General features: G+C 45.1%; 2 protein-coding genes across 9 annotated transcripts in view; one reads left to right on the top strand and one right to left on the bottom strand.

Moving 5' to 3' along the window:
* LOC125638864 (protein numb homolog) overlaps positions 1–20,806 on the top strand; it is a 273,102-nt gene that overhangs the window by 74,510 nt on the left and 177,786 nt on the right. For 7 of the 8 annotated variants that reach the window (XR_012668961.1, XM_075129666.1, XM_075129664.1 and 4 more), the window contains 7 exons: positions 567–685; positions 1,810–1,990; positions 5,394–5,463; positions 10,552–10,741; positions 12,234–12,312; positions 15,438–15,609; positions 18,431–18,489. Coding sequence is in view for 6 of the 8 variants with exons in the window: in XM_075129666.1 (XP_074985767.1) it covers positions 567–685; positions 1,810–1,990; positions 5,394–5,463; positions 10,552–10,741; positions 12,234–12,312; positions 15,438–15,609; positions 18,431–18,489 (870 nt within the window). In the remaining 2 variants the exon portion in view is untranslated. Of the gene's footprint in view, positions 1–566; positions 686–1,809; positions 1,991–5,393; positions 5,464–10,551; positions 10,742–12,233; positions 12,313–15,437; positions 15,610–18,430; positions 18,490–20,806 lie in introns of those variants that run through there. The other variant, XM_075129670.1, reaches the window with a different exon arrangement.
* On the bottom strand, positions 18,517–20,795 carry RIOX1 (ribosomal oxygenase 1). The gene has a single exon (XM_048855111.2). It carries the CDS (start codon positions 20,314–20,316, stop codon positions 18,562–18,564), a length of 1,755 nt encoding a protein of 584 aa, XP_048711068.2. The 5' UTR covers positions 20,317–20,795; the 3' UTR covers positions 18,517–18,561.

The raw sequence follows: 20,806 nt of genomic DNA, 5'->3' as shown, positions 1-20,806 counted from the left end.
CCAATATCTTTTTTGAGATCGGGCGACCAGATCTGCATACAATATTCAAGATGTGGGCATACTGTGGATTTATATAGAGGCAATATGATATTTTCTATCTTATTATCTATTCCTTTCTTAATGTTTCCCAACATATTGGGGTTTTATTTTTGACACAATCAAACTTGAGACCTAATGCTGATGTCAATAGGAACTGGACATTCACCACCCTGCAAGACTGAGTTCCAAGTGTGGCCCTTGGGTTCTTGGCCAGTGTGAGCATGGATAGACTCAGACTTCACCACATACTGTTGGAAGGCAGTGCATTAAGGGTGGGATTTGTAAAGCACCCAGTGTTGGCCTAATTTTGCTTCCACTGAAGTCAATGGTAAAATTCCCACTGACTTCAATGGGAACAAAGTTAGGCCAATATGAGTTCCACCATTCACTTCAATGGCAGCAGAATTAGGTCCATGCCGAGCCCTTTGGAAAATTCCATCCTCAAGTAGTGTCTTTGGAATCAAAGCAAATGGTTGATTAATGCTGCAGTGAGTCAACCTCAGCCCTTGTGATGATCTTGTGTATAGGACCTGAAGAACAAGCTTGCGCAGCTGATGTGGAATGACTGGAACATGGAGGTGCGCCAGGCAGCTGCCCTGGCACTGGGGCAGATGAAGCTTGGGAAAGAAGTCCATGACCAGCTCAGGTAAGAGTTAACCATCTTGGTAGCTTTGCTATGGGGAAGTGGAGTTCTGAATTATTATCACCCAAATTTCTTGGTCACTTGTGCCATCAGTGTAGCACTACCTAGCAACAATTGCACTAGTATTTCCTTTGCTAAATGGTGGAACCTAGTTAGACACTAGATTAGCAATGGACTACCCTCAGGGCTGATACAGCACTGTATAATTTGGAATTATGGCATATTCTGTAATCCTAATCTATGACTGTAACCAGGCTTTCAAATACATACTGTATTTAGGGTCTTCTTTATTTACAATTACAGCCATAATAATTGCAAGTGCATCCTTTTGCATGTGTACATCTGTTCCTGACTTTACCTAGAAACTGTCATGGGAAAGCAGTTACTGTATATACTTGTGCATAAGATATTTACATTAAAATTTCAGCCCACTAACATGGGTTCAGCCTATAATGGGGCCTAGCACTGTAGATCAGTTATATTGATCCACTTACCACCCTGATCGGTAAGCATGAGAGAGCAAGGTGATGGTAGAGTTGGGGAATAACCAATCCAGTGGCTGAAAAGAAAACTATGGGACCCAAGGCAACATTGAAAGTCAGACAAGTCATGGGTCAGCAGCTGAAAAGAGAGAGGAGCAAGTTTTGTGGGCAAGTTTTGTGGAGCCCACTAACATGAATCACTCACTTTTGTTAGATTCTATCTTACAAAATGATGGGCTCTGTCCAGTTTATGTGTGGGTTATACGTGAATATATTGGTAAGTATTCACAGGCAGATCTTCTATACTCAGAGAATACACTTGCCAGCAGTAAGGAGTCTGTGAATGCTCACACTGGGCATAACCAATGCTACAACAGGCCTGATTCTATGTGAAGTGTTTAAATATAGGTCTGTTACATGGAGTGACCCCTGGAGTTTTGGGACTCATTACAGTGGGACTAAAGGGCTGAGTCTTTTTTTTTTTTTTAATGAGCAGTGAACAGGAGAGGAACCTTTGAACAGGGATGTAATGAGTCTCAGGGGCTTTGCCCAGTCAGGATAATCCTCCCATTTTTGTGTGCATCTGTCTGGACCATGCAGACCAGGCCCAGCAGTTGCTTATTTAAAACTCCTTTGCGCTCTCAGGGTGAAGCTGAACAGAGGAGATTGCCGGATGAAGGTGGAAGCGCTCTCATTGATTGGCTGGCTACGGCTTATGACAGCGAAGTTGCTTCCGGGCTTCCTTCAGTGCTTCTCCAATGACTTTGTTGCAGTCCGGAGAGAAGCTTGCCTTACCGCTGGAGCACTCAGGATCAAAGATGAAATGGTAAGTAGGAGTGTTTAAAAATAAAAATTAAAAAAAAAAGCCTGATAAAGATCCTGAACCCAAAGGAAAAAAACATTTCTTTCCTTTATTAATGCTAATTCTAATTTCTTTGTTCCCTTGTTCAAGATGGGATGTACTTACGTGCATCACTCACTTTTGATTCATAGATATTAAGGACAGAAGGGACCATTATGGTCATCTAGTCTGACCTCCTGCATAATGCAGGCCACAGAGTCTCACCCACCCACCCCTGCAATAAACCTCTCACCTATGTCTGAGCTATTGAAGTCCTCAAATCATGGCTTAAAGACTTCAAGGAGCAGAGAATCCTCCAGCAAGTGACCCGTGCCCCATGCTACAGAGGAAGGCGGAAAACCTCCAGGGCCTCTTCCAATCTGCCCTGAAGGAAAATTCCTTCCCGACTCCAAATATGGCGATCAACTGAACCCTGAGCATATGGGCAAGATTCACTCTGTAGTAACTCAGATCCCACCCCATCTAACATCCCATCACAGGCCATTGGGCCTATTTACCATGAATATTTAAAGATCAATTAATTGCCAAAATCATGTTATCCCATCATACCATCTCCTCCATAAACTTATCGAGTCTAATCTTAAAGCCAGATAGATCTTTTGCCCCCACTGCTTCCCTTGGAAGGCTATTCCAAAACTTCACTCCTCTGATGGTTAGAAACCTTCATCTAATTTCAAGTCTAAATTTCCCGATGACCAGTTTATATCCATTTGTTCTTGTGTCCACATTGGTACTTAGCTTAAATAATTCCTCTCTCTCTCCATTATTTATCCCTCTGATATATTTATAGAGAGCAATCATATCTCCCCATAACCTTCTTTTAGTTAGGCTAAACAAGCCAAGCTCCTTGAGTCTCCTTTCATAAGACAGGTTTTCCATTCCTCAGATCATCCTAGTAGCCCTTCTCTGTACCTGTTCCAGTTTGAATTCATCCTTCTTAAACATGGGAGACCAGAACTACACACAGTATTCCAGGTGAAGTCTCACCAGTGCCTTGTATAACCATACTAAAACCTCCTTATCTCTACTGGAAATAGCTCACCTAATGCATCCCAAGACTGCATTAGCTTTTTTCACGGCCACATCACATTGGCGGCTCATAGTCATCCTGTGATCAACCAATACTCCAAGATCCTTTTCCTTCTCCGTTACTTCTAATTGATGCATCCCCAGTTTATAACTAAAATTCTTGTTATTAATCCCTAAATGCATGACCTTACACTTCTCACTATTAAATTTCATCTTATTACTATTACTCCAGTTTACAAGGTCATTCAGATCCTCCTGTAGGATATCCCGGTCCTTCTCTAAATTGGCAATACCTCCCAGCTTTGTATCGTCCGCAAACTTTATTAGCGCACTTCCCACTTTTTGTGCCGACGTCAGTAATAAAAAGATTAAATAAGATTGGTCCCAAAAACAATCCCTGAGGAACTCCACTGGTAACCTCCCTCCAGCCTGACAGTTCACCTTTCAATATGACCCGCTGTAGTCTCCCTGTTAACCAATTCCTTATCCACCTTTCAATTTTCATATTGATCCCCATCTTTTCCAATTTAACCAATAATTCCCCATGTGGCACAGTATCAAATGCCTTACTGAAATCTAGGTAAATTAGATTCACCATATTTCCTTTGTCTAAAAAATCTGTTACTTTCTCAAAGAAGGAGATCAGGTTGGTTTGGCACGATCTACCTTTTGTAAAACCATGTTGTATTTTGTCCCATTTACCGTTGACCTCAATGTCCTTAACTACTTTCTCCTTCAAAATTTTTTCCAAGACCTTGCATACTACAGATGTCAAACTAACAGGCCTGTAGTTACCCAGATCACTTTTTTTCCGTTTCTTAAAAATAGGAACTATGTTAGCAATTCTCCAATCATACGGTACAACCCCTGAGTTTACAGATTCATTAAAAATTCTTGCTAATGGGCTTGCAATTTCATGAGCCAGTTCCTTTAACATTCTTGGATGAAGATTATTCAGGCCCCCGATTTAGTCCCATTAAGCTGTTCAAGTTTGGCTTCTACCTCGGATGTGGTAATATCTACCTCCGTATCCTCACTCCCATTTGTCGTCCTACCATTATCCCTAAGCTCCTCATTAGCCTTGTTAAAGACTGAGGCAAAGTATTTGTTTAGATATTGGGCCATGCCTAGATTATCCTTAACCTCCACTCCATCCTCAGTGTTTAGTGGTCCCACTTCTTCTTTCTTTGTTTTCTTCTTATTTATATGGCTATAGAACCTTTTACTATTGGTTTTAATTCCCTTTGCAAGGTCCAACTCTCCTTGACTTTTAGCCTGTCTCACTTTATCCCTACATGTTCTGACCTCAATAAGGTACCTTTCCTTGCTGATCCCTCCCATCTTCCACTCCCTGTATGCTTTCAGCTTTTTCTTAATCACCTCTCTGAGATGCTTGCTCATCCAGCTTTGTCTCCAACTCCTGCCTTTGAATTTTTTCCACTTTCTTGGGATGCAGGCTTCTAGCTTACAAAATGATGGGGACTGAGGGTGCTGAAGAGTCAAATTATTGTGGGTTGTGAATATTTCCTCCCATATGGAATAGAGAAAACCATGTATCTCCAAAATATTGGTTCTGAACATGCATGCTGGGAATCTGCCGACAGGTACATAAAATGGATCTAGTGGACAATGAATCTCTTTGTGCCAAAAAGAACTGCCTCCTCTCACCCCACCTACACAAACCTTCACCCAGAACACTAATCAAACAGGAACTTCTTCAAGGCTTGGAAAAGTTTGATTAACTTTTAGAATCATCATTTTTTCAAGTTTGCATTCACTTCTGCAGTCCCTGGTTAGAACCTGGCGCAGAAGCCTGGAAGTGAGGCTCTCGGTACAGTATGTGTGTGCCCCGCTGTAAAGTCAAATGCAGGTGATGGCCTTCAGTTGCAAATTAAAACAGGGAAAATAAACCAGACTGATAATTCTAGCACTATTCAGGCAGGTACTGGATTCTGCAGGAAGCAGTGCCGGATCTGGAGGGCCATGCGGGCTTTTACTAGAATAAGTGACTGCCTGTAGAAATTAAAACACTCATGAGGTCACACTGTTCGCCATCCCTCATGAACACAAACCTGGTATGCCCCTGGAATACAACCCATTTGGAGGGGTCTTCTGGCTCTTCTCTCCAAATCACCATCTCTACCCTGTATAACTGTATGTGTGTTCTGTCCGGTATTGTTTTCACTTGTGCCTTTAGGCTGTTAGCTCTTTAGGACAGTGACTTGTTCATTATTTGGTGTGGGTCACATCCTGTATAGTATCGCACATTTATATGATCCTATATAAATAATAAAGCATGATGATAATATCTCCTAACAGCTATATCCTTCCACCTCAGGTGCTAACGTGCCTCTTTAAGATGATGCAGACTGACCCTCATTGGAAAATCAAGGCTTTTGCCATCAGAGGTATTGTAGTTAGTTGGTGAAGACTTGTTGCTTTAATAGGATATTTTTTGTTTACTGTGAGGATTTTAATATTTTAGTTTTTTAAATAATATTTAAGGTTTCAAAATTTGCAACTTTAATGTCAGACATGGCACATGTGAACAGACAACAATTCTAATAGTAATAGAAATACTACAGCAGTATCTTTGAAATAGAATATTCGTCTAACAAAGTACACAAATTCTGAACCTCTGCTACATGGCCAGCAAATAGTAGCTTTTAACATTTTAAATGTAATTACTTCCATGGATCCCATACCAGGAGAAAAAGCTTCTTCACTGGTGGATTTGCAAATGGGGCACAGTGGTACCCCCAAACTTCTCAATCCACTAAGAGGAACAATCCTTCCAATTCTCCAAATTCCTTAATAACCAATATTTAAGTATCAGGGTCCAGTTCAGTAAATGAACTCAGTCTGCTTTGCATCCTCCCTCTCTCCCTTCTGTGAAAGTTTTTAAGTGGTTTAGAACATCAGAAGAAGACTTGGGTAGATTTATTTTGGTTTTTAAAAATACATTGACTTGAGGAAGCAATATTATTGCTGGCTGAGAATTCTAAACTGTGCATATACCAGGGCCAGAAAGCATTAGTCTAAAAAAAATCATATGAATGATAATATCCTTCATACTTTTATCTCCGCTTTCCTCTGCGGAGCTTTGGCCCAGATCCTCAAAGGTAGTTAGGCTCCTAACTTCCATCAAAGTCAATGGAAGTTAGGAACTTAAATACCTTTAAGGCCCAAATCCTTAATGTACATAACAAACATTCATTAAGTCTTGCAACCCTACGGCAAGTACTATCTCCATATTGTAGATGGGGAAACAGACAAAGAGAGCTTATGTGGCTTCCCTTTGTTCCAGACACCTCCCAGAAAATGGTGATGTGTGATTATTCCTCCATTTCTAGAATGCTCACCTGTCGGGTTCCTCAGAGTTCTATTCCCCACTCCTCTCTTTTTTCATCATTACCTGAAGCCAAGAGGGGAAGCATGAGGATCTATGTCTCAGGTCTCAAATGCCAACAATACACAGAAAGAACCATGCTCTACATCTCCTTCACCTGGATGCAAATAACACCAACTATCCCAGTGCCTGGCTAAAAGGCAGCTGGCTGAAGCTGAACCCAGGCACGATGGAGGTGATATTGCATGGAAGAAGGAAACATTTTGAAGAGTTAGTATCCCATCCCCCTCTATTGAGGCTGTCTGCCACTAGATTGTCAAATCAGTTTGCAGCCTCGGGCTCCTTATTGATACCAGAGGCTCAAAGAGCTACAGCTGCAAAAAATGCCTTCTTCCACCTCAGGCTAGTTAGAAGATTGCACCCAATCCTTTGGCCATGATGATACATACATCTGTGTGATGTAGAGTGCAAGTTGGATTTACTGCAGGTCACTACAGTTAGATACAAGATGAGCCCACAAACCTTTAAAAAAAACAACAACACTTCAGTTAATCTTCAATGCTGCAGATTATCTAACTCCAGCCATCAAAAGCATATCACCCTGGGGCAATGGCAGCTGCCAGGGAAAGGGAGCCAGAAGAGCAGCAGCAGCAAACCCTGCAGGCAAACTCCTCCTATTTTCACACTGAAGCAGGGTCCCTTCCTTATGTGCCCCCGCCCCCAGATCCATAGAGTTGTGAGGGAACAAAAATGTACAATCCTTCAAACCAGAGAGGACAATTCCAGGATAACTTTGGGTTTTTCCATGGGCTGGTGGTGATTTGGGGTGCATACATCTGTCTGTCCTAAGTAGTGATCCCCTATTACCGAAGTGTCTGAGTGCCTCACAATATTGAATAAAGAAAAGGAGTACTTGTGGCACCTTAGAGACTAACCAATTTATTTGAGCATGAGCTTTCGTGAGCTACAGCTCACTTCATCAGATGTATACCGTGGAAACTGCAGCAGACTTTATATACACACAGAGAATATGAAACAATACCTCCTCCCACCCCACTGTCCTGCTGGTAATAGCTTATCTAAAGTGATCAACAGGTGGGCCATTTCCAGCACAAATCCAGGTTTTCTCACCCTCCACCCCCCCACACAAATTCACTCTCCTGCTGGTGCTAGCCCATCCAAAGTGACAACTCTTTACATAATCAAGTCGGGCTATTTCCTGCATAGATCCAGGTTTTCTCACATCCCCCCCACCCCCATACACACACAAACTCACTCTCCTGCTGGTAATAGCTCATCTAAACTGACCACTCTCCAAGTTTAAATCCAAGTTAAACCAGAGCATCTGGGGGGTGGGGGGGGTAGGAAAAAACAAGAGGAAACAGGCTACCTTGCATAATGACTTAGCCACTCCCGGTCTCTATTTAAGCCTAAATTAATAGTATCCAATTTGCAAATGAATTCCAATTCAGCAGTTTCTCGCTGGAGTCTGGATTTGAAGTTTTTTTGTTTTAAGATAGCGACCTTCATGTCTGTGATTGCGTGACCAGAGAGATTGAAGTGTTCTCCGACTGGTTTATGAATGTTATAATTCTTGACATCTGATTTGTGTCCATTTATTCTTTTACGTAGAGACTGTCCAGTTTGACCAATGTACATGGCAGAGGGGCATTGCTGGCACATGATGGCATATATCACATTGGTGGATGTGCAGGTGAACGAGCCTCTGATAGTGTGGCTGATGTTATTAGGCCCTGTGATGGTGTCCCCTGAATAGATATGTGGGCACAATTGGCAACGGGCTTTGTTGCAAGGATAAGTTCCTGGGTTAGTGGTTCTGTTGTGTGGTATGTGGTTGTTGGTGAGTATTTGCTTCAGGTTGCGGGGCTGTCTGTAGGCAAGGACTGGCCTGTCTCCCAAGACTTGTGAGAGTGTTGGGTCATCCTTTAGGATAGGTTGTAGATCCTTAATAATGCGTTGGAGGGGTTTTAGTTGGGGGCTGAAGGTGACCGCTAGTGGCGTTCTGTTATTTTCTTTGTTAGGCCTGTCCTGTAGTAGGTAACTTCTGGGAACTCTTCTGGCTCTATCAATCTGTTTCTTTACTTCTGCAGGTGGGTATTGTAGTTGTAAGAAAGCTTGACAGAGATCTTGTAGGTGTTTGTCTCTGTCTGAGGGGTTGGAGCAAATGCGGTTGTATCGCAGAGCTTGGCTGTAGACGATGGATCGTGTGGTGTGGTCAGGGTGAAAGCTGGAGGCATGCAGGTAGGAATAGCGGTCAGTAGGTTTCCGGTATAGGGTGGTGTTTATGTGACCATTGTTTATTAGCACTGTAGTGTCCAGGAAGTGGATCTCTTGTGTGGACTGGACCAGGCTGAGGTTGGTGGTGGGATGGAAATTGTTGAAATCATGGTGGAATTCCTCAAGGGCTTCTTTTCCATGGGTCCAGATGATGAAGATGTCATCAATATAGCGCAAGTAGAGTAGGGGCTTTAGGGGACGAGAGCTGAGGAAGCGTTGTTCTAAATCAGCCATAAAAATGTTGGCATACTGTGGGGCCATGCGGGTACCCATAGCAGTGCCGCTGATCTGAAGGTATACATTGTCCCCAAATGTGAAATAGTTATGGGTAAGGACAAAGTCACAAAGTTCAGCCACCAGGTTAGCCGTGACATTATCGGGGATAGTGTTCTTGACGGCTTGTAGTCCATCTTTGTGTGGAATGTTGGTGTAGAGGGCTTCTACATCCATAGTAGCCAGGATGGTGTTATCAGGAAGATCACCGATGGATTGAAGTTTCCTCAGGAAGTCAGTGGTGTCTCGAAGGTAGCTGGGAGTGCTGGTAGCGTAGGGCCTGAGGAGGGAGTCTACATAGCCAGACAATCCTGCTGTCAGGGTGCCAATGCCTGAGATGATGGGGCGCCCAGGATTTCCAGGTTTATGGATCTTGGGTAGTAGATAGAATATCCCAGGTCGGGGTTCCAGGGGTGTGTCTGTGCGGATTTGATCTTGTGCTTTTTCAGGAAGTTTCTTGAGCAAATGCTGTAGTTGCTTTTGGTAACTCTCAGTGGGATCATAGGGTAATGGCTCTCTGTGTGTATATAAAGTCTGCTGCAGTTTCCACGGTATACATCTGATGAAGTGAGCTGTAGCTCACGAAAGCTCATGCTCAAATAAATTGGTTAGTCTCTAAGGTGCCACAAGTACTCCTTTTCTTTTTGCGAATACAGACTAACACGGCTGTTCCTCTGAAACCTGTCACAATATTGAATGTATTTATCCTCACAACACAGACACAGAGAGGCTAAGTGTCTTGCTCAAAGTTAGACACAAAGTCTGTGGCAGAGCAAGCAATTGAACCCAGATCTCCTGAATCCCAGTCTAGTGCCCTAACCACTGGAAAATCCTTCCTCTCTGGGAAATACATAACACAGCTATGATGTTATGGTTGCACTAGATGCAATTTTTAGACACGGAGGATGCTGAGCCTTTTGACCACTATACTCAATGTCAAAATGGTGTATTTTACATATCCCCGAACACCTCATTTTTCTGTATCTCGGCAGCCTATTATTTACATATTGTATTATTGTCTTAGAACTTCCTTCTCACAGGCAGCCACTCAATTTAAAATTAGAAAGCAATACATTTAGAACAAATGTTTTTAAATGTTACTTTCAGCACCCTAGATTCTTGGAGATTTTGATACCATAGAATGTGAACACATCAAACTGTGACTGGATTTCTAAAAAGAATGGGATAACATTATGATGGTGATATTTGTAGGTGGGTGTAAGGCTAAAATAGGTGTAATCAAATTCCATGCTTCAGGATATAAGCTGGTTGTTACAGAGGTAAGCAAAGAGTCCCCACTTCTTCCCCTTTCCCAAGCAACATTGCACAATTGACAAAGCACATTGGGGTTTTTTTTGTTTTTGTTTTTTAACGTTTGTCTGTAGCACAATCTATTAGCTACTTGTTGGACGTTTCTTCTGCCCTGTTTGACAAATGCTCTGTTCCTAAGATTCCACAAGCAGGAAGCCATTAGCAATCCCAATAAATAGAGAGAAGCGTATCCGTTAACACAACCAAACCCCGGCATGAAAAAATTAAAACAAAGAAAAGCGCTTGATTTCCTCTTTTATGGCAGCACTGGGCCAAATAGGCCATGTGACCCCCCAGCTGAAACATCATCTTCTTTGGGCTGTTCATCATGAGGAGGAACCTGGAGTACGAAGAGAGGCCTGTCGTAGCATCGTCACCCTCCAGCTGCAGGATGAAAGTGTTCGGGCCATCTTATTGGAGAGGTTGATTCTGGAGCCAAATGAGATGGTCAGAGAGTAAGTAGCTAGGCTTCAAAAGGAAAACATGCTCAGGGCAAAATAAAGCCCCTCTCTCATTATGGTTTTGTCAGTGGATACTCCCCAGGGCTCTAAGCATATGCAGTGTGCTCTCCTTCCTTCTGAGGGATGCTGCTTTCTTTCCTAATAAACCCTGCATGCTCACAACATAGCAGGGATGGTGCAACATATAATTTCCTCCCAAGATGCTCCTTTAGTCAATTGCTAAGGGGTTTCTAAAGACTAATTTAGTGACCCACACATTAACCCTTCTCTTACTGTCTCTAAAACCTACCTTTCAAAGCAGCTGACATTTGTCAGCTGGGGTTGGGGGAAGATGGAAGGAGGCACAAGTGTTCTGTCACACCACTATTCCAACTCCCCGTACCCACTTCATGAAGCTCTTAGACTCAATATCTGCCAAGACTTCTGGAGATAGTTCCATGGGTACCATAATTAAATCCCTCCTCTCACTCAGCTTATCCAGCCCATTCCACACTTGATGTTGGATGTCTTACTAAAGTAGGGAGGATTGGGCAGACTTTTCTATTTGAACATAACTTCTCAAGGGAGACAGACTATCAATACCCCAATTCCATGATTCTTGAACTGTGGTCCATGGAGCACTTGCTAGTGGTTTGGGGAGAGTTGGCAAGTCATATGGTGTCAGCTATTGTCTTTGTCCAACATTAAATGAAGCAAAAAAGATTTTCCCAATATTGATTTTTTTTTCATATAAACGATTGTCACAGTAGTCACTGGTATATTCTGAGGGCTCAAACAGGAAGGTAAGTATAGGAAAATCTCTCTATTAAGTTGTGCTGACAAAAGATGCTATCAGATCATTAAAGACCAGGGTCCTATTCTGTTTTCATTGATGCCAGTTTTACATTAGTGTGACTCTGTTGGCTTCAATAGTTACACCATAGCTATACCTATGTAACTGAGATCAGGGCCACAAGTGGTCAAGATCATCAGTTTTACTTCTCATCTGAAAGTGTGCCCCAGCATCATGTCCCCTAACATGCTACGGCTTTGCTTCAGTACCAATGCAAAGAGAGGGGGGATCCTTAAATATGTTTGTTAAATCACATTTTTAAATATATATGTATTGAGTTACTAACACTGCTTCTAGCAGCACTTAACAAATCCTTAACGCTGGTTATCTTACCACCTTGCTCCCCTCACTCATCTACTACCTCTATGCAATTCTGTACTCGCTCCCCCGCCAATCCTCTGAAGCCCGGACCAACTGGTGGGCCAACCCATGCCAATGTGGGAACACTATCCCTTCCTTCATCAGGTCACAGTGATAGCTGCTGCTTGTACCGCTTCACATGTATATGTGAGGCAAATGAGAGAAGGCAGCACAGATTGGAAGACTTGGCTGGTTCCCAGGTAGCATGTGAACTTCATTGCTTTTTGTGGCTCTTGCTTTTTCTTCAAGCTTCTGCTGTGCATAAGTAACAAGTCTTTTATCACTTCTGTTTAGGGAAATGAATAAAGCTGTGAAGGTTCTCAATTTTCAACATACAGAGGAACAGGAAATGATTCAGAAGATCAAGAATGAGGTGAAGAGACATTGAGAGCCCAGCTCATAGAGGAAATGTGCTCAGGGCTTTTGGTTGGAAGATAGGGGAATACAACTTCATATTTAGAGATGGTTAGAAGGCAACTGATCTCTCTCCCCCACACACAGAGCTAATAAATTTGAGGGGAAGGAGGTGTCACCATCTCAGCTAGAGGATGGATGTTCCATGGGGTGGCCAACCTGTGGCTCCGGAGCCACATGTGGCTCTTCAGAAGTTAATATGCGGCTCCTTGTATAGGCACCGACTCTGGGGCTAGAGCTACAGGCGCCAACTTTCCAATTTGCCAGGGGGTACTCACTGCTCAACCCCTGGCTCTGCCACAGGCCCTGCCCCCACTCCACCCCTTCCCGCCCCCTTCCCTGAGTCTGCAGTGCCCTCGCTTCTTCCCCCTCTTCCCCCCCCCCCGAGCCTCCTGCATGCCACGAGACAGCTGATTAGGAGGTGCAGGGAGGGAGGGGGAGGCGCTGATCAATGGGGCTGCCAGTGGGTGGGAGGCACTGGGGGCGGGTTGGGGGAGCAGTTAGGGGGCTGCTGACATATTACTGTGGCTCTTTGGCAATGTACATTGGTGAATTCTGGCTCCTTCTCAGGCTCAGGTTGGCCACTCCTGCATTAGAGCTTGGTCAAGAGATAGTAAATGACATCACTTAGGTGGGGGAATAAGATCTAACGTGGATAAAGTCTCACTGTGACATAATGAGCATCTGCAGCTCAAGACTGCATTGGCCTTTTTTTATCATCATATCACACTGCAGCCTTGGATTAATTTACTGACCGCTTCTCAGAATTGGAATATTAAGTATTGCTTCAGGGAGAAGTCAGCACAGAGAAGAATTTCAAGTCTCTGTCCCAGGTGCATGTGATCACTCATACTATGTGCATTATACAGTATTCTATCTAACATTAGGCACAACCACATTCAGAAAGAACTGAATATAAAATATTTCTCATTTTCCTCCTTAAAAATGGGGATTCTTTTTAAATTGTCAAATAATGCTTTCTCCTAGTTATATGTAGTCCAGCATATATTCAGGGCCCTGTGTAATATGTGGCTGTACTTCATCATTCCATCTTTTCCCCCTGGGGCATAGCCACAGGTGGGGCTAGGTGAGCCACGGCCCACCCACTCAGCATCCAGGCCCACCCAAATCTGAGTAGGGGTGTAGTGCTGCCACAGCGGTCCAGAGAGTCACATGGACACCTGAAATCCAGGACAGAGCTATGCGCCTGCCCTTCAGAAATCTACTCTTCAGCAGCTCTGCCTTGCCATTTTCTGAGCCGCCTCATGCGCGTGCCCAGCTCAGCAGGTGAAGCCCTGTGTCTGGGGGCACCAGGGCTAGGAAGAGGGCGTGGTGTCAGGGGAGAAGCTGAGCTAGCACAGTGTGTCATTGCCTGTGCACCCGAAAGTTGGGGCCCACCCAGATTTCCACTCCTAGCTACAGCACTGCTGTATTCTGCAGATGTGTTCTAAAATCTGAACTTGCAATGAAAACCTTTCAGACATCTACTGAATGTACCCAATGCAGTGTTGTCTTCCTGGGTCTGTAGTCATCCTGTACAAATAGCTCTAAGAAAAGTCTGAGCTGCCCCATTCATCTCATTAGGGTATTGACTCTGAAACCTCAAGCTGACCATTTAAATGACCATTTTTTTGGCTGTTTCACTGCTGATCGGTTTGGGCCAGATTGTGATAAATTTACCCATGCTGAACAGTACCTTGCACTTACAGCATAAGTAGGTCTATAGAAGTCAACAAGACTAAGTGGGGAGTAATGCCCAGATCCATGAAGGGACTTGGCACCTAAACCCCAGATTTAGGCACCGAAGTCTCAGTTTTTGGTGCCACCGTGATCCACCAAACCCCTGCTCAGCCGCTGCCTAACCCTGTATGCATCTAAACTCATTGTAAAAGTTCCCCAGCTGTCTTTGGGCATGCACACTGCTACCTCACTAGGCATCCTATCTCCTAGCTAACCAGATAGGCTGAGGAATGCATATCTCCCCTGTGGGCTTTGATCCGGTAGGCAGCAATGGTGGTGTCCATCTTATAACAGCCCAGTAGTAGTTAGAGCACTCTCCGGGGATGTAGGAAACCCAGGTTCATTTCCCACCTTCGCCAGAGGAGAGAGGATTTGAACAGGAGTCTGCCACATCTTTCAGGAGGGTGCGCTAGCCACTGAGATATTCTGTTACAGGGCTGTCCACACCGGCGCTTTTATTGTGAAACTTTTGTTGGTCAGGGGTGTGTGTTTTTTCACACCCCGACCAACAAAAGTTTTACTAACAAAAGTGCCAGTGTAGAGATAGCCTTAGTGTATCACAGTCTAGCAGGATGTTATTGCAGAAGTGCCAGTGTGCTTATTCCATAATCTCCAAAGTGTCAAAAACCCCAGCTGTCCCATACACAGCTTCCCCTAACAACTTCTACAAAGCAGCTGTGCTTTGGCAATACAAACACTATTTGCATATTGAAAAATTAAGGACCAAGCAAAAAACTGAAATTAATATCTAAACAATAGAAGGATGACAGCAATGTGTTTTCATTTATTTTCATGTTATGTTTTGAATGGACATTCTTGTTAATTTAATCTGGAGCTGCTCCAGAAATTCCAGTCTGTGGCCCAGTGTGCCAAAACTTCTATCTAGTTTCCTGTGCAATATATGAAGCCTTACATAATTAGCTTTTCCATCCAAACGAGCAAAAAACGTATCGTTCGTGGATTTTCCTTGTAGGGAGTGGCAACTATAGCAGCCCTCTGTCCCATATTTAATACACTTTTATTTTTCTGATTGAGCAACTGAATTTCTTATGGGCAAGAAAATGTGGCGCTCACACTTTCACAAAAGATACTCAGAACTATCCACTGTGCTTACTCACAAGCTGCTGGCTCCAGGACTTAATGAAAATAACCTTGCAAGATTCAACAGTCCAGCCAAAAAATATGCTTGTTCACCCCTTTACCATGATTTATAATGGAAAAAACTAATTGCTATTTGCCTGCCCCCCCAAAATTGCTCATGCCACTCGAGTCGAATTTTGCAATTAAGAATTTGAAGACTTATCATCAGACTAACTGGTCTCCTGTTCCGCATTTTTTATCCAGATTTCCAGGCTAAGCCAAAAGGACTTGGTGACCCGGAAACTGCTGAAACTCGAAGAGATTATAGGTCATTTGTGGCAGGAAGCCAACCGAATCTATCATGCAAAGGAGCATAGCTCTGCCCACAAGGATATACTGCAGAACCTCATAGCTGTCCTTGGATCCACTTTCTCTGGTAATGTGTGTGTGTGTGTGTGTGTGTGTGTATGGATTAGAAGGGATGTGTTACATGGATCACTTCCTTTCAGAAGAGATCATACCAGTCTTTTGAGTTACTTATTTGGTGGGAGGAGGTTATATCATTCAATAGCTCTCCCAGCAGATACTGCATATCATTCAAAGGATAGGAGAGTTGTAGATGCAAAGGATATAAAACTTGATTTCAGTCATTAAAAAATTCTCTGGGCTGCTAAGGCTACCTTGCACTGCTTGGCTTTCAAATGGCTGGAGCTAGTCAGTAGAGAATTCTCCTTGCATAGGGAAAACTCTCCGTCACCTCCTAGCTACACTACACTAGCTGCTTCCCACAATCCAACCCTTGGTGTGACAGGGGATGCCCGGGTATGTTCTGGCATGGACAGGGAACGATACTCCACACAGGCATGAAGTCTGTTCTGGAGCTTGTCCCAGTGGTGCAAGTAGGAGTAGGTTGCCTGTGAGTCTAACTTTCTTGTGGCCAAGGATTAAGGATCTGCAACGGAACGGGTGTCATTCAGAAGTGTTCAGTTTCCATACAGAGACCTGGAGCTAGAGGCGTGGAGACCCACGGCTGTTTCCCTACCCACTGGTGCAAGAACACTGACTTCCTACTACAACTCGTTAGTGCAGTGTTGGGTAGAACACATACAGAAGCACTTCTCAGTCAGGAGAGTAGCGTGTGCTGAGTAAAAAGATTCTGGTGTGTGGAAGGGAAACTGCCAGTGTCATTAGGAAGGGAGACAAGGAGCAATCCATATAAATCTCTTCTTTATAGAAAAAAGTTGCTGACAGTGAGGCTTCTTCACTATCCACCTGCTTTACAGAAGCTGGAACAGAACCCAGATCTGTCAAGAGTTTCCTCACTCATATCTGAGTATTGCTGAGTAAGTGGGTTTGAGGATTAGGACAAGGTTGACAGCGTGGACAGGGAATGGTCAGAGGGATCAGGCCATCTGACAAGACTCAAGTGATGTGCTACCATGAAGGAGACAAACTCAAAGTCCCACAATTTTCATGGTGCTAACAAGTCAATAAAAAGTGGGTTCCTTCCCCTATCCCAATGACCCTTTTCCCTACAATGATCGTATTAGGCTTGCCATTAGAGTACTGACTACAAGATCAACAGAACCCAGAAACCTAGCAGTCAGAGAAACCTGTCACTCCCACTTTACACAGTCTTTATGTGGGGGCTAGAGGGCAAACAAAGATGAAATTTGGATAAATGCGGGGTGTCCCTGTGCTCTGAATTATGCTGGGACAATACCAGCAGTACAGTGAGAGAAAAATTTGGATTGGTCTTTGTCATTTCAGTACTAAAATTATCATAATCAACAGCACGTTCTAGGTGTTTACATTACATTAATGCTTATGTTAAGCTGTTTCAATTCTACCTTATGTGAAATAGATTTGACTGCACTCACATTTGCTAGATGCAAACATTGGTTAACCAATTCACCCAACAATAGGAAATTTATAAACTGTGTAGTACTTTGGGCTCCACATTTGAACTAATGGGGAGGTTTATCTGGATTCAAAATGCTTAATCATTAAAAAAAAAAAGCCACAAAATATTTCATCATCACAAAATTAATTTCTGTCATTTCCAGAACCCATCATTATCTTAGCACCAGCAAAAAATATGAGCTCTTTCTACTGGTGTTGCAGCAGCTACTTTATTTCCAGTACTACACAAACATCAGTGATGATGCTACCATGTGAAAAAATTCTCCACTCTTAGCGATGGTGTGGGGAGAAGAGGAGTGTTTCTTTACTAAATAGAAAAAGGAGAGATACCAGGAACAAGGGTGTTACTTTTCAAATTTCTAAGGTTTTACAGATAATGCAGAGTAAGACTAAAATAAAAAGCTAATAGTATCTTCTTACTCTTACCGGCTAACATCTAAAGTTACAAGCTTGTGCATATTTAGTATAGTCTGCTACGCACCATAGGAGAAATTCAGAGGTCCTTTGTAATGTCATGATGAATGCATAAGTCAATCAGTAGATGTAAATGAGACTAAGTCAGTGCAATTAAGGTGTAAAAATATATGTAATCCAATACCGCAACCTTCTTGCAGCGCCGAGACCCTCCCCCCCCCACACACACACTAGGCAGAAGCCAGAAGCAACATGTTTGGGGGGGGAATGTGACCCCAGATTTTTACCAGGGTTTGCTGGCCCCACTTGGTCACATGCTGCTGCCAGACCCCCTCCCTGCATGGCAGCTGCTGGAGCTGGCAAGCGAGGATCCTACGGAGAGGCAGGGGCAAACAGCTGGGAGCTGCAGGGAGAGACGCAGCAAAATAGTGGCTGCCTCTCCCCATGCAGCTAAAGCAGCGGCCCCTCCCTGCAGCTCCCAGCTGTTTGTCACTGCCTCTCCATGCGGAGCTAACACCTGGGAGCTGCACGGAGGGGTGTGACTCAAGCTGTTGTGGGGAGAGAAGCACCAGTTGTCTCTAGTTGTCCCCTAGCCCCACCACTCCACTGCAGAAGCCATGAGCTCCCCCTGACCCCAGTCTGGTAGGCAGAGAATGGGAGGGGGGGCTCCACAAGCGTTACTTTAACTGTAAGAGCTTCATGTGGCTCGCAAGCCACGGTTTGGCCACCCCTGCTATAAAGGAATCATAGGCTGCTACACCTTATTTTATCGCATAAAAGGTAAAGAACATATAAAACTAACTGACAGAGGCACTAATATGGCTGGGAAAACAAAGTTTAATTCTATGCTATTGTGGACAGGCTATATACCTACTTCTTGTATACGTATCCTTTAGAAAGTGTTTAATCTGTCTACCCAGGTCAAAGCTGTTCCTCCAGGATGGATTCTCCGATCTGGACCCCTGATTCAAATTTACCAGTAAGTGTAAGGTAGCAAACAACAGAATTTTTCTAAACAATCAATATTTTTATTTTGATCATAATTTAACAATTATATAGGCACCAGAGGTTTCTTGGTAATCAGCAGGCCCTTTTCAAACAAGAAGGTAGCTAAGGAGATTTTATCATCCAAGGTGTCACATGGAAGGGTCTCCACGCAGACATACTTTGGATACGAAGAAAGCAGAAATTCAATACCATCTGTAAACTCAGGATCTATCTCCAAGTACTTGGGCTCCTCCTTGTGGTACACTCTTGAGTTTTCTGTTGTGTAATACAGCAGCAAACCATTTCCTTCATTACACAACCTAATGATGCCCTGACGGAGCAGCCGTACCTGAGTCCCTTTCTTTATCGGTATATCAGCATCACGAACATCTCCATCTTCCCACCTGGCTGGAACACCATGTATACTCAGTGCCCTTTCATGTTCAGTTAGCATGGGAGGGAGGCAGTCATGAAGAAACAACTTAGCTTTCTGATCCACCGCAGCATCAATTGGTGCATAGTCCACCAGTTTCTTTATCAAATTCTGTACTCTCTCTATAAAAGCACCTCGGCGAGAATCAACCACATCTGAGTTCAGGACCCCCATATATTCTAAGTAATCTATAGGGAGCCCTTGCCTGTACGCCACATCCTCCTCTGTGGCCATCTGCAAGGCCGTTGGGAGGAGTTTCTCCAGCAGATCTCCCCAGGAGTTCCTCTGGTATGAAGAAACAGTTATGTGGAGTGAGTGTGCATCAGGAAGACAGTCCCCCTGATGGATAAATCCACGGGGGAAATAAAGCAGGTCCCCAGCTTCGAGTATTGTCTCCAGAATGGGCTCTCCAATCACCTCCTGAGCAAAGTTACAGCTCGAGAACTGTGGCAACACCTCTGCATCATTCCTAGGACCATAAACCCGCCAATGCTTCTTCCCTTCAAGCTGGATCACAAAAGCTTCAATGTCATCGTAGTGTGGAGCAAAGCCCTGTGTGCCCGCGGGTGTCAGATATGTGTTTGCTCCAGCCATGCTCCCAAATTGCTCCTGAAGGATGGAGAGGAAGTGCCAAACTGTGGTGGAGAAGGCCTGTGGGTTCAGCATCCGCAGGGAACAGCCATTCCTGTAGAAATCCCATACGACAGCGGGCAGCGCCCTGCCAGCAGGATTGTGGGTTTCCCTTGTCCCATCCACATAGCTTGTTACATCCAAGTTGACCCCAAACTGGACATCATTGTCCCGCAGGATTGCATCGAAGGTGGCTGTGGAGAAGAGCCCCTGGTAGTATCCTGGGTTGTGTCTCTGGATCAGGAGAGGTTTCTTTTCCCAGCTCTGCTCAAAGAACTGCTGTGGGGAGATGGGCGCAATCAGCCACTCAAACAGCTTGGCTGCCCGCTGCCTGCTGTGCTGGACCCGACCCAGCTCCTGGAGAAGGCCATGCAGAGAGGGGCCAGTGATGGGCTCCTGGGGCCTTGGGCTGCTAGCTCCCCTCACTGCTCCCATTGGTGCCACCCCTGCCAGCTGCGGTCTGGGGATTCCCTGCAGCCCCGAAGTTTGGCTTTGCATGGGGGCCAAGTACCCCTCTCTCTGCTTCCCCTTCCGGCTCCTTCCCAGCTTTCCTCCTGCTGCGCCCCGGCCGGGTAGAGGGGCTCCGAGCTGCTCCCCCTTCCCGGGCCCCGCTGGAGCGGGACAATCCCCAGGCACCCCCCTCTTGCTCTGCTTAGGCCGCTTCTTTATGCGCCTGCTCCGCAGGGAGACCGAGAGCCCGGGGCCCGCCGCGGAGCGATAGACCCAGAGCGCGGAGACACGTGCGGCGGCCTCCATGCCGCTGCCGCTGCCGCCGCCGCCGCCTCTCCCGCCGCCCTGCGCGCGCTCGTGCCAGAAACGTCACCGCCCCCGCTCCAGCCCGCGCCCGGGAGCCGGGTCTCCGGCCCCGCCCCCCGGGGCTCCGATTGCCGCGTGCCCCGGCGCGAAGCGGAATCGCGGGGTTTGTTGAAACGCGGCTTCACATGCCGCAGCGTCGCGGGCGCGGGGGCTTGTTTTTCCAGCTCCGCTGCATGTGGGGCTTTGCCGCTTGGCCCGGCCGGGGGTGAGGCGGGGCGTCCCCTGGAAGTTTTGCTTATTATGCACCATGCAGATTCCGGGGCGGCCGAGGAGGCGGGGTGTGTTACTCCGGTGAAGTGAGCTGCGGCCCGCGGAAGCTCATGCTCAAATAAACTCGTTAGTCTCTAAGGTGCCACAAGTCCTCCTGTTCTTTTTGCGGATACAGAACAACATGGGTGCGCCTCTGAAACCTGCCAGCTTCGTCAGGGAT

Source organism: Caretta caretta, chromosome 6 (assembly GCF_965140235.1).
Source record: "Caretta caretta isolate rCarCar2 chromosome 6, rCarCar1.hap1, whole genome shotgun sequence".
NCBI lineage: Eukaryota > Metazoa > Chordata > Testudines > Cheloniidae > Caretta > Caretta caretta.
The sequence above is the reverse complement of the archived record's forward strand: the minus strand, read 5'-3'. Positions and strand labels throughout refer to the sequence as shown.